Source organism: Pezoporus flaviventris, unplaced genomic scaffold (genome assembly GCF_033815535.1).
Source record: "Pezoporus flaviventris isolate CSIRO_AGI_PZ_B2104156 unplaced genomic scaffold, CSIRO_AGI_Pfla_v1 ptg000021l, whole genome shotgun sequence".
NCBI classification, from domain to species: domain Eukaryota; kingdom Metazoa; phylum Chordata; class Aves; order Psittaciformes; family Psittacidae; genus Pezoporus; species Pezoporus flaviventris.
The window spans coordinates 10054281-10068146 of NW_026892569.1; the positions used below are offsets into that span (position 1 = coordinate 10054281).

General features: G+C 37.9%; 2 protein-coding genes across 7 annotated transcripts in view; one reads left to right on the forward strand and one right to left on the reverse strand.

Annotated features, from left to right (window-relative positions):
* Positions 1–13866, reverse strand: part of IFT122 (intraflagellar transport 122) — a 429684-nt gene that overhangs the window by 115160 nt on the left and 300658 nt on the right. The gene's annotated exons all lie outside the window — the stretch shown is intronic.
* The window catches only part of NR2C2 (nuclear receptor subfamily 2 group C member 2), a 32011-nt gene that overhangs the window by 4969 nt on the left and 13176 nt on the right, over positions 1–13866 (forward strand). For 4 of the 5 annotated variants that reach the window (XM_061455969.1, XM_061455974.1, XM_061455973.1 and 1 more), the window contains 6 exons: positions 3817–3927; positions 7328–7528; positions 8726–8828; positions 8995–9093; positions 9885–10064; positions 12628–12775. In XM_061455969.1, the coding sequence (XP_061311953.1) occupies positions 3817–3927; positions 7328–7528; positions 8726–8828; positions 8995–9093; positions 9885–10064; positions 12628–12775 (842 nt within the window). The remainder of the gene's footprint in view (positions 1–3816; positions 3928–7327; positions 7529–8725; positions 8829–8994; positions 9094–9884; positions 10065–12627; positions 12776–13866) is intronic. The other variant, XM_061455971.1, reaches the window with a different exon arrangement.

Genomic DNA, 13866 nt, shown 5'->3' on the forward strand with positions numbered 1-13866 from the left:
ATGTGCTCATTTTTTCAGAGAAAATGTAACATGGATCTTGGCACTGGACTTAAAAAATGAGGCTTTTTCAGAGTATCGTATTTTTCATTGAGGAAAATTAAATGCAAGGAGAAAAAGAATCATGCCCTGAATTTTACATTATCAGTGGTGAGAGACAAGTTGTAAACAAGTTAAGGCAAATATTGGCAGTTTTAGCTATATCTGCATGATTTTTTCAAGATAGCTATGTCTTTAGTGCATGGTTTTATTGAAAACTGTGATGCCAAGCACCAAATCCCTGTCATGCAGGTAGGCCATATGTTGTTTTTCTTCCTTGAGCAAGGTTCATCAGGTTTGTCTTCTATGAAACTGTGAATGTATCACAGAAGTTACTGAGCGTGCTCCAGTATTGCGTGTACGTTTGTACTTAGTGTATTGTTAGGACCTTGTAAAATTGTCCTCGTAATGGTTTCAGATGGTTTCATTGCTGTGACATGCTTCTGCTTTGTAGTGGTGTTGCTTGTTGCATTTCTGAACATGTTGGGTGAGAAAGTTACATTTTTAACGTCTGCAGTTGCCTTTGCTTGCTGTTCGTGTGATCAGAGAAGGAGGAGCTAGGGGATTCAGAGGGAATTTTAGCAAATCCTCCTTATCCTGAGTAACTTTTGAAAAGCACAAAAAAAACTTTAGCCTTAATGCAAAAATAAGTAAGGCTGGAGATGCTCTACAGGGAACGTGGTGGATTTTCCTTTTAATTTTGCTGATTTGAAATTAACTCAAGATACAGGCCAACTCTTTTCTCAGATTCCATTTTGCTCTCTTACAATTCACAGAGAATAAGCAAATTGAGGGGCTTAAGAACAGAGAATAGGAGGAAGGGAAAGTTCGGTAACCCAGGACTGTCTTCCCCAGATGAAATTAATCTTACTATTAGACAAACTCCTTCAGCAGCTGGCAAAACAGCAGGAACACATCGATTCTGCTTCCTTGGTTACAGGGAACGACAGTGCACTTGACCTTCAGAGGAACAGGGTCACAGAGAGGGCACTTTAAAGCATTACTGACTGCTTTCTGTGATTGGAATACTCAGCAGTGGAGACTGGATGAAAATGTCTGTGGTATGACTAAAAGTGACCTCGACATTTGTCTCGGATTGTTGTGCCCTCAGAGGTTTGCTGAGGAAAAATGTAAATAAGACTGCAGGAAGAATTTGACACTGTAAGTACTAGAACCTGTACAGTGTACAGCTAGGGAGCTCCGTGAAGAAAACAGTACTACGTGTATTAAAGCAGATTATTTTTCACATCTCTTAAAATGTCTTTTGTGTAGGGAAATTAGCGGGGTTTGAGCTATCTTGCATCATATGTGTTATTTTCTGACTATTGGCTATTTCACAGTGTTAGTGCTTACTTTTAAAAGATTGTTGATTAAGCCTCTGACAGATGTGGTACACTGAAGTTTTCTATGGTATATGGCCTACTTTGTTTCTTTCCTCATCTCTTGAAGATGAAGTCTTACTCAAGACTCTTTCCAGTTTTAAAGAAATGGAACTGTATTTAATTCTTAAAAATATATTTTAGAATTAAACAAACATCCCATCACTGACACTGGGGGACGAGGTCTTTGCATGTACAGCTCCCAGAGCAGCTTCTTTAAGCATAATACATGTTTTGTGGTATCATGTTTCTTCTGAACAACAGACCAGAATAGCATTGTTAATTTAATCCTGAAAGTGGACCTAATAGAATGTTAAACTGTATTATCTTCCTGATACAAGTACTTACAAGCCATTTGCTTTCAGAATACTTTTGATTCAATTTATTTGGGAGTCTAATTAATGATAGCTTAATTTTTCCCATAGTATTTGAGCTGTCTGAAGTTAACCTTGTAAATGCCTCATAAAGATTTTTTAGAGCATTGCATATTCTTGAACTACTATTCCTCCTTTTTTTCTTTAATTACCCTTTTTTAATACGTTGGTTTTACCTAAGACATGAGATTTGCTGCAGTTGACTGTGTAGGACCATAGTAAAGCATTGCGTATTTATCCATTCTGATCTTTTGTATGTGTATGATGATGCTCAAGGTAGAAATTCAGCTGTTGAACAGAATGACAGAAGATTTTCTTTTGGTTTGTTGTTTTTTTTTCCCTCACTCTTGTAAATTGTGTACTTCAAAAAAGATGGTCCTTTTTGCATTTAATTTGGTTTATTTTAGCATGGTGAGCGTTCTCTGTCAACCAATGGCATGTGTTTTCAGTCTGGAAAATAGACCTGAGATTTTTAGTAGCCAGCTGAAATTGAAAGTTGTTCTTATTCCTGAGTATTAAGGAATATAAGAACAATAAGTTGTTCTTATTCCTCAGTATTAAGTAGTCAAGCCTACAAAGAAGGTAAAATTTTGCATTTCAGAGTCCTACACCATGACGAGTATGTATGCATGTGTACATAAAGTGTATGTAAATAAAGTGTATGTAAATACACATAAAGTGTATGTAAATAAAGTGTACGTGCACACTAAAGCACTGATATTAGACAAATTATTCTCCATTTGTGCACCATATCTTCTCAACCAAGAGAAGCTTAAAATATTGTTTTCAGTTTAATAAATATATGTACTTGAATATTTAAACATCACAAATGCACTTTTCTGTATGCTGGACAGGAAAGCTTATATAATCAAGATTTTTCCATGCAGTGACTAAATTGACACTACTGTTGTCCAGCTATCAAGGTTTTATAAATCATTCCAAGATGGCTTAAAAGAGGATTTAATAAAAACAGCTTGTGATACTCCTAATTTTGGCCACATGTCACTGCAGATCATAGAATCATGGAAACGGTTTGAAGGGACCTTAAAGTTCCAGCCCCCTGCCACGGACAGGGACACCTTCCACTAGAGCAGGGTGCTCCAAGCTCCTGTATCCAACCTGGCCTTGAACACTGCCAGGGATGGGGCAGCCAAAGCTTCTCTGGGCACTCTGTGCCAGTGGCCCACCACCCTCATACCAAGAACTTCTTCTTTATATATAATCTAAACCTAGCCTTTAGCTGGTCAAGCTGCTGGGGATGCAGCCCAGGGCATGATTGTTTTCTGGGCTGTGAGTGCACACTGATGTGTCATGAGGAGCTTTCTTTTCAAAATGAAGTCACTGTTTTCTCCAAGTGAGCTGTACAGACACCACACTTTCAGAAGATTTCATAGATTAAATGAGGTTGGAGACATTAAAACTAAAAGCCAGTTTGATCAGATAGGAGTTCTGTGCATTTTTCCAGCAGGTTCTGTGATTCTCTTATAACATATATGTTCCTGGGGTTGAGAACATTCTTTATTTAGGGGCATAGAGAAAGATTTTCAAAAATGGGCTACTTGAAAATTTAAAAAGTTTTTCATAAAATGCTGAAAAAATCATTAAAAGGTGAAATATTTAGCATTATACCTTATTGTATATATGGTGCTTTTTGATTTTACAGAAGCAAAAAATTAGGCAAATGTGTAATCAAAAGTTGATAAAAGAATTTCTGCATTTCAGTGAGCTGAAGGATCACATAGCAATTATCCAGTGATTTATTCTGGGGGAATGGGGACTGGTGGTGGTTGTTTTTGTGGTTCCATTAATCTGATGGATCAGAATTAATCCATCAGATTAATTGCCAAAAAAAACCCGGATCTATTGATAATTCATTAAAAACAAATCTAAGTTGGTTTAATGACTGTAACCTTTCTGATAAATTTAGATTCCATGCTATAGGGCCATCTGATCTTTATTAAATATGTGTATTTTTTAAAGCATTCAGTACTGTAACAGCAAATTACAATTCTGTGCATTTTTTACAGGTGCAGACTGTTCAGACTTCACTATCTGAATCTCCAGTGATGACCAGTCCTTCCCAGCGTATCCAGATAATTTCCACAGACTCCTCTGTAGCTTCACCACAACGCATTCAGGTAAAACCCCACTGATTACTTAACTATTACATCTTCTGGTTTTTAATCCTCTTCCCGCTTAGGTTTATACGAAAGCATGTTAAAGTCTATGGAAGACTTTAAATTTTGTGAGAGCAGATCATTTTTAATGCAAACTAGGATTGTTTTTCTCCCTCAGCATATATTTGGTGATGTTTAGTTGGCTGTATTAATTGTATTGATGATGTGGTCAGTGAGGAGTATTTCCAGAGGTTAAACTTAGCCTATGTATACAAATATCCTGATCTTCAGCCATAGTGAATGGCTAGATGTTGTCAATGCAACACCTAAGATCATCTCCAAGGGCATTCCTCTCTCCCTCTCTCTGCCACATTTAGGAGCTTATTTAGGGTAAAGTTAAACTTTGAGAATGCTGCACAGTAGGTCCTTGTTACTCATAGATAATAGAAGAATATCATTAATGTATCAGAATGTATGCAGTGACAAATGATGTAAGAACTGTCAAGCATAAATGTTACCAAAGTGTTGCAGTATTGCAATACTTAGCTTTTGCCTTCCTTTACCTTGTTCTGTGCCAGTACAATAGTCCCATGTACTTATGACAGAAGTGGTGGTGGAGAAGAAGGTCTTTTACTCAGGGCATTTGGATCACTCCTGGCAATGCAGCCCACATCACAGCATGGATTTCTCTTGGGATGTGTCTTGATCAGAGTGGGTGGGTTTTTTAAATGATTTAGACATTGTCATTATACTTAGTAGACATGATACATTTTTTTCTGTAATGTTATTTTCAAAGATTCAGCTTGCAGCATGCATAATGACATACATCATTAGTTTTTCTTATGAACCTAAATATACTGATATCTAAATATATCTAAACCTAAATATCATTCAATTCTTATTCAGCCAGTTTTTTTCTCTTAATTATTTATCTTCATCAGTATTTATGTCTGATCCATGTAAAATTGCAAGAAGTCTTTATGATCTTTCTTTACAGACAGCACCCGGAGAGATGTTCTTCAGTTACCAACAATGTTTATCTATGTGTTTTATCTAAGATGTTATTCCTTAAATTTATCACCAAAAGGTGGAATCAGTCAGCCTTATTGTTTCAAATGCTGATTCTTAAGATTCTGTTATGATGGAAGGTTTCTAATTTTGATACAGTTGTCAGATAGAGTAACCATATCAGTATATAACAATATTTCATTGCAAGGTAAATGTTCTCACAACATGTATAACTGAAACATAATGAATATTCAGCATTTGTAAGATAGGCATTCACACAGCAACTTTTGTTGAATTCTGCAAAATAATCTGCCTCCTTACATCACTGATAGTTCTGAAAAGTGCATACAACTCCATGATGAAGGAGAATACTAGGATGAACCAGAAACTTGTCGGTGAGAAACTGAACATGGCCCAGCTTCAGTATGTGCTTGCAGCCCAGAAACCAACCATATCCTGGGCTGCATCAAAAGCAGTGTGAGCAGCAGGTTGAAGGAGGTGATCCTGCCCCTCTACTCTGCTCTCATGAGACCCCCACTTGCAGTACTGTGTGCATCTCTGGTGTCCTCAGCATAAAAAGAAAGGATATGGAGCTGTTGGAACAAGTCCAGAGGAGGCCATGAAGATGATAAGGGGACTCAAGCATCTTCCATACGAAGATGGGCTTAGAAAGTTGGGGCTCTTCAGCCTGGAGAAAAGAAGATCTCAGAGCAGCTTCCAGTGTCTGAAGGGGGCCTATAAGGATGCTGGAGAAGGACTCTTCATCAGGGACTGTAGTGATAGGACAAAGGGTGATGGGTTCGAACTGAAACAGAGGAAGTTCAGGTTAGATATAAGGAAGGAGTTCTTTACTGTGAGAGTGGTGAGACACTGGCACATGTTGTCCAAAGAAGTGGTTAATGCCCCATCCCAGGTAGTGTTCAAGGCCAGGTTGAACAGATCCTTGGGTAACATGGCCTAGTGTGAGGTGTCCCTGTGCATGGCAGGGGGTTTGGAACTAGATGATCTTCAGTTCCTTTCCAGCCCTAACCGTTCTATGATTCTATGAAAAAAGAGTATTCCTGCTTCCTCAAAACAAATACAGGCAGTATTATAGTGTTCTCATTCATAGTCCAAGATTAGATTTCACTGTGGATTGTCCCTTTAGTTCAAATCTATATGAAAATAAGGCTCAAGAACTCTTGACAGGGAGAAGAAATCTCTGGGGAGCTTAACAATTTAAGTTTTAAAACACTGAGACCAAGGGGTAATGGTTGTACTTAAACCTTTAAGCTTCTTTGGAGCTTTATGTTTGTAGACTCTGTATACTTACACACTGAATCATTTGTGCATATGAGTCCTAAAATGGCTTATTCTATTCTGTAAATATAAGAATCTAAAGAGTAAGTTCTGTCTAGTCCAGAATTCAGTAGTAGGCTAGCCTCATTCCAGCTTTGAGTACTATTTCCTTTGTGCATGTTTATTTGGGTTTGTAGTCACAAAATGAAATGAATCTTTCTCAAAGAGTTTTTCTCATCTAGAAAAATCATCAGCTCTGTAATTCAGCTCCTGCTTAGGGTAGTTCTAATGCCTTGTTGAGGCATTCTAGCTTCATAAAACTATTAGCATCATCTTCCTATTTATATATTAGCATATGTCTTACTTTCTCTAATTCTGCAACTTTGTCAAGGGGGGCAGAGAAGTACGGGGGTGCTGATCTCTGGTGACCAGCAGTAGGACAGAAGGGAATGGAATGAAGCTGTGTTGGGAAATTTGGGTTAGACATTAGAAAAAGGTTCTTCACAGAGAGGGTGGCTGGTCCCTGGACCAGGCTCCCCACAAAGTGGGCACAGCATTAAGCCTGTTGGAGTTCACGAGTGTCTGGACGATATTCTCACTCACATGATTTACTGTTGGGTAGTCATGTGAGGAGCAGGGAGTTGGACTTAATGATCCTTATTGGGTTGCTTACAACTCAAGATATTGTATGATTCTCTGCAGTGTCTGTGCTGCTGTCTCACTAGGCAGTGTACCCTGCATATACACCTGCCATTCATCAGCTGCAGTCCTTCACAGCCACTATATCTAACTCCATTTGAACAGTTAAATGTGATTACGAGGTCTCCCCATATCTCTCCATTATTAACAATAGCAGACTCATGCTTTTCACAACTCTGTGTAGTATTTTCCCTCTATGCAGTAGGTGCATAGATACGCGTACATACGTGTATACATACATACATACATGTGTATTTGTTTTGATTTTACTGTTTTGTACTTACGTAGGTAGCTGCAATAACTTTGCACCAGTGTAATAAATGTAGAAGTAGCAAAATAATAAATAACAAGGACAACTATCATTCTAAGACAGAATGAAAGGTTTTAAAACATAAGGTTTACTGTGGCTGATAAATTTCTTCAATATTTTTTACAGATTGTGACAGATCAGCAAACAGGTCAAAAAATCCAAATAGTGACAGCAGTGGACTCAGCTGTGTCTCCAAAGCAACAGTTTATTTTAGCCAGTCCAGATGGAACTGGTGCAGGAAAGGTGATATTGGCAACACCTGAGACATCTAATGCCAAACAGCTTATCTTTACCACCACAGACAACATCGTGCCAGGCAGAATTCAGGTAAATGTAGTAATTGAGATAGACCACAGATTTTTGTTTTTCAGTTACTGGTTTTTAGGTTATTTAAGTCTAATTGCTTTAAGACAAATTGCAATAGTTCCGTAAAGATCTACTGACATGGATTAGACCATTCTAATCGTAGGCCTCATTATTCTCTGTCTTCACATTCCTCATGCATTTCATTGCACTCATCACCCCTTGTGGGGTGTTCTCCACAATTCCGAAGAGATAAGCAAGTACTTAAAGATGGTGCTTGTGAGGAATGCCCTGGATTTCAGATGGTCTGTTCAAGAGTCACAGATACACAGAGATACAACTGACCTGAGCAAACTAATTATGTTCACAGTGTACCAATGTATCAAGAGACTGCCATAAAAGTTCTTTGGAGCAGAAGCTGTCCTCTTCTATAGTTGTTTGTGGGTCTCGAGCATAATAGACCAATGGGAGCTTTGCAAAACAAATTATATAAACAATAATATCTCTCTAGTGAAATTTGAGATTTCTTCCTAGTAGTTTTTAAAAAGAAATAAAAAGCACCTTATCCCTATTGCTACTCTTGCAATAGAGAATATTTTACAAGAAGTATCATTCTTACATAAGTATAGGAAAAATTGTATCAACAGTCTTTGAAAATGGTTTTCACTGTGTCAAATGGGTTACCTGATGTTGCAGAGGGGTGGTTTATTTGTGGATTTTAGGCATTTGGGGTATTTTAATTTTTCTGTGTTGTGTTCTGAACAGATGCTTTGGAATGCAAGGCCTTTGGAAGCTAAACTGTTTTTATAATGGATCTCAGCTTCAGGCTATCCCCTCTGAACCATAAACCCCTAATAACTAGATAAGAGATGGGAACCACATCTGAAGTACAGCCATCTTTGGCTAAAATATAGCAGCTGTTTGAGAATTAAAAGAATGGAAGAATATTGTTGGCTGCACAAGTGAGGAAACTTGTACTGAACAAAGCTAGGAGATTTATTTGGAATTTGCTTTGCTCTGACCATTCCAACAGTCTCACTATTGACAGTAAAAACTCTCATTAACTTGCAACTTATACTACTTTATTTCGTTCCATATGTCATTCTCAAATCCAGCCACCTCTTCTCAGTTGATATACTGTTCTGTAGGCAAAGCTCCTTACTTTCATGTCTGAAGAAAATATTGGCTAATTGCCTCTTTTTGTTTGGAATTTTGTTTTAGATAGTGACAGACTCTGCTTCAGTGGAACGTTTGCTGGGAAAAGCTGATGTTCAGCGGCCCCAGGTAGTAGAATATTGTGTAGTTTGTGGCGATAAAGCATCAGGTAAGGATGTATAGGATGTAGTATTCAAGAAACTTGGTTGAAAGGATGACTGGGATGAACGGAGGAGGTTTCATGTATTTTAACTGATTCTAGCCATGCTGATGGCAAAAGCAATTGAATCTAAAATGGAAAAAGCAAACAGTATACTTTGTATCTGTACACACAGAATATTTAAACTCTGCTTGGAAGAATATTAGTTTGTACTTCAACTGGACTATGATAAATTGGCATGTTCTGAAAGACAGTGATGATTTAATAGATCTTGGTAACTGGGACTACTGGAAGCATTTAGTCAGGTAGAACAACCATAGGTATGAACAACCATGCAATAAGCATGGCACCTAGAAAAGTCTACCTGCTCCAGGAAAACACTTCTTAGTGCTCCCCAACAAACTTAAGACTTCCTGGTAGATTTTGGTCTTCTGCTATCAGAGAAAAAGGCAAGTAGAGATCAAGGGAGTTCTCAGTGTTTCAGATCCATCTACATGGATCTGACAAGGAGCCTGTGAGGTAAAATTTCTGCATTAGCCAAGGAAGCAGACTCTGCTTTCATGCTATGGAGAAGACACCTTTTTGTCTCTGTCTCACTTCTATTTCTGTAAGTGTTTATGTAATTAAAACAATGCCAGAATTTATATGTGTAGGAATTTTCAATAAAGATTGCATTTGAAATTTTATTGTAAAATTGCTGATATTCTAAAATTACTTAGACTCTTAGCCTGTAGGTTCTTTTAATGTATTGTATGATCTGTAACAGCAGATAGAATTGCATCTGTATTTGTCCAGAATGAGAACTACTACTTTACAGGCCTCTCATTCAGAAATAGGCTTAGCCTTCCTCTCATCTCTCCACTTCCCACTAAAAAGCCCTGACAACAGATAAACAAGAAACATCCTATAAGACTTTAACAGTGCTTTCATGGTCCAAAATGATGGTAAGAATATAAAATAAATTTAAAGGGTGAATTTTACAATGTTTTACTTGCTTAAGGTAAATATTTCTGTGCTAAAATATAAGTAATTTCCACCTGATAACAATATATATGGTTTTCCTAGGTCGTCACTATGGTGCTGTCAGTTGTGAGGGATGCAAAGGTTTCTTTAAAAGGAGTGTGAGGAAGAATTTGACCTACAGTTGTCGTAGCAACCAGGACTGTATCATCAATAAACACCATCGGAATCGCTGCCAGTTTTGTAGGCTTAGAAAATGTCTAGAGATGGGCATGAAAATGGAATGTGAGTGTTAAGTACCCAATGTGACACTGTGCCTACCAAATAATAAATATGTGCATTACTACTTTTTAGTGTGTTTTCTCCATTTCAGTGTATGTTGCTTGAAGGAAACAGAACTTTTGGCAGCCAGAGCATCAACTATACCTTTCTTTTATTACTATTTTATGTCTGAGGTGCAGTAGTGATTTGGTTTGAACCATGTCTCATACTACTGCAGTCTTCAAGGAGCCCAGTTAGAGCCTTGCTTAGAACGCATGTTGCAAACACAGTGTATGTTTATAATACAAAATATTTTGACATGGGTGGACATAAATGTGAGTCTAATGTTCTGTGTTCAGAATCTGCTTTCCTTCTAGTTTATCTTTGCTGCTTTTTCAACCAGTGATAGAAAGTAGTTGACATCATTTTTCTTTAAAAATTTTGATGCGAGTTGTTTGTGAGCATTGTATGATGAGGCATTGTAGAAAGTGCCATATTTAAACGAATATGCTTTCCTGTTTGTATGCAGTGCTTTGTCCAGTTGAAGTGCTAGCATCCAAACATCTCTTTAAATGTATTTTGTTTCCAGTTTATAGCACTTCAGTCCAACACTTCATGAAGCCTTTTATCTGGTTGTTTTGTGATAACTTTTTGGAGAATTTAAGGTGAAGCAACAAATACTTTTCTACTCTAATTTAGGCAGGGTAAATTCCAGCCACTGAGTTCAAGGGAGGCAGAACATTAAGCTGTAAATAGGGAGATCATTGTTGTATTTTCACTGTGGAACTCCAGACCTACAGTGATGGTTGTGCTTTGCACACAGTGTGCTGAGTGTAGGGGGTACATTTGTACAAGAAGGGGCTGGAGCACCTCCCGTATGAAGGTAGGCTGAGAAAGTTGGGGCTCTTCAGCCTGGAGAAGAGAAGCTGTGTGGAGACTTCATAGCAGCCTTCCAGTATCTGAAGGCGCCCTACAAGTATGCTGGGGAGGGACTCTTCATTAGGGACTGTAGTGACAGGACAAGGGGTAACGGGTTCAAACTGAAACAGGGGAAGTTCGGGTTAGATATGAGGAGGAAGTTCCTTACTGCAAGGGTGGTGAGGCACTGGAATGGGTTGCCCAGGGAAGTTGTAAATGCTCCATCCCTGGTGGTGTTCAAGGCCAGGTTGGACAGAGCCCTGGATGACGTGGTTTAGTGTGAGGTGTCCCTGCCCATTTCAGAGGGGCTGGAACTAGATGGTCTTAAGGTCCTTTCTAACCCTACCTATTCTATGATTCTAAGAGAAACTGCTGCATTTTCTGAAGCTAAACCTTTGTTATCCCAGTATGATTAGAATATATGCTCACTGACTTCACTGGGGTTTGGGTCAGATTTCTGATTAATATTTATGTATCTACCAAGCCAACAAAATGAATATACCTCTGTTTAAGCCCCTAGATTTTGATGACAGTAACAGGATTAACAAAAATAAAATCTGGAACTAAATAATGCTTGCTGGCTATGAGGTCAGAGAGAGACATATCCATGTATTTTACTGTTACATTCAAAAGGGCTGTGGGGGAGGGTTGAATTCTTTTGTTTGCTTGTTACTAATATTAATCTTCTAGAACAATAACTGCTGTATGATAAATTGGTACAACGAATAGTGCAGAAATACTGTCTCCATTTATATTATGCCTTACATTGGCAAAGTGTTGTGAGAATTAATATTATTAGAACACATTTAAAAATTCTTTATATTATCTTCATAGTGTTTTATTCATGTTATTATCCTCATTTTTTCAATGAAAAATTGATGCAGTTGAATGTTATGCCAAGCTATAGAGGAGTTTGTAAAGTGCAGCTACTTAGATTCCAGATAACTTTCTGTAAACTGTTTAATAACAATACCTTAATATTATAAAGATGCATTTTTCACTTCCTTTGACATTACAAAGTTACAGTTTCTTACTATTTTCATGACAAGATTTGCTGCACTTGCTTGGCGTAATGGAGACTGAGCTTATTTCTTTCCAGTTGTCAAGTAGAAATATTTTAAATTCTGCAGAGGCTGGTTTTGGAACAGTTTTCCCTGGAATGAGTGGGTGGGAGTGGTTTTCCTGTCATGGAGAGGCTCATCTCCAATGGAATTAACTTGCATCACTCATGTAGCTTGCCTGTCTTGACTTTTCTGGGGGAGGTTAATTCTGGGTTTACATTGTTCTAAGTCATCCAGAGTATGACTGCATCTATCTAACATTTAGGTACAGGTTTACCTGTAAAAATAAATAAACAATTTGAAAACACACTTTTTGGAATGTTCTATCTCATTCAATGCCAATGAAATAGCAAGCTTTGACTCCAGTTCAGCAAAACTTAAAGCAGATGATTGACCTGGGACTTCCTTAGTTAAAAATGTACATAATCATAGGTATAGTAAAATTGGAGCCTGTGTTTCTTTGATCTTTGTATTTCCAGTTTGGCACTGAGCTGATACACAATCATAACTGTGCAAGCTGAAATTCTACCATGAGAGTTTTACTTTCGTGTTGCATTTTGCAGTTGAATTATTTCCTTTCAAATCAGCATGTTTCTGTCTTTATGTAGCTGTTCAAAGTGAAAGAAAGCCTTTTGATGTGCAGCGTGAAAAACCAACCAACTGTGCGGCTTCCACTGAGAAAATCTATATCAGGAAAGATCTTCGAAGCCCACTAATAGCAACTCCAACATTTGTGGCAGATAAAGATGGGACGCGGTGAGTACCTCAGCGTCATGGATCTAGTTTAAGGTTTGTGTGCATATGACCTTGCACACCTGTACTCCTCCCTGCCCTGCTCTAAGGATTGAACAGAAAAGAGCTCCATTTCACAAATATCTATTCCCATTACCAACACCAACCTAGACTGTTCTGCTTCTCATGAAGGTTTTCATGTCTGAGTACAGGGGTGGTTTTCAGTTTAGAGCTGGCTGTTGTCCAGCCAGGTCAAAGCACAGGTATGGCAGATAAGTGAGATTCAAGCAAAAAGCATGTAGGTTTAGTGTGTGATGCATTCAGGTTCTCACTGCTCTGAAATCAGTTCTACAAATGGCAAACTCTGTCTTCCTTCTCCTAAAGATCTAAAAAACAGACTGCAGTGACTGACTCTTGAGATTCAGGTCCCAAGAGACCAATTTCAGTAACAGCAGCTTCATTTTACTGTATAGAAGATACTGCAAGACAGTTCCTCTGCTCTCAGTTGTCTCCATAGGCACTGGTTGTGGAAATACATATCATAATAAATAGAAGCAAGATTTGTCTTTTTCTGACTAGAATAAAAAAGAATTCGAGGTTAAATACCATGGTTTAGAAACTAGTTTATGAGTGGATAATAGCCACCTGAAGACACCAGATCTCAGTATTCAGTTTATATATATATATATATATGTTTAGTTTGGTTTATATATATATATATCTTTTGTTGAACAAATGACACTGCCATTCGTTAGGAAGATTGGGCTGCAAATTTCCTGTAGAACTGTTTTTCAGTGTTCTTGTTTGCAAGTCAGATTGTTCAAAAGTACTGCTCACAGACACATTTGCTTCTTTGAGATTTCCTTGTGCTACAGATCCCTTACAGTCCTATAAACAATATTAGAGACATTGAGTGTGACTCTTATTATTTGTGTAAGATTCAGATTCACATAACACATGATGATTTGCTGCCTGTGGTAGTTCACAATGTTAGTTGTTAGTGTCACACCCCTTAAACTATAAACTCCCTGCAGCCTGAACCTGTCATGCCTGCATTTGTATTGGGTTATGCAGACTTGGAGTATTATATGAGTAACAAATAAACTTATCCTTGC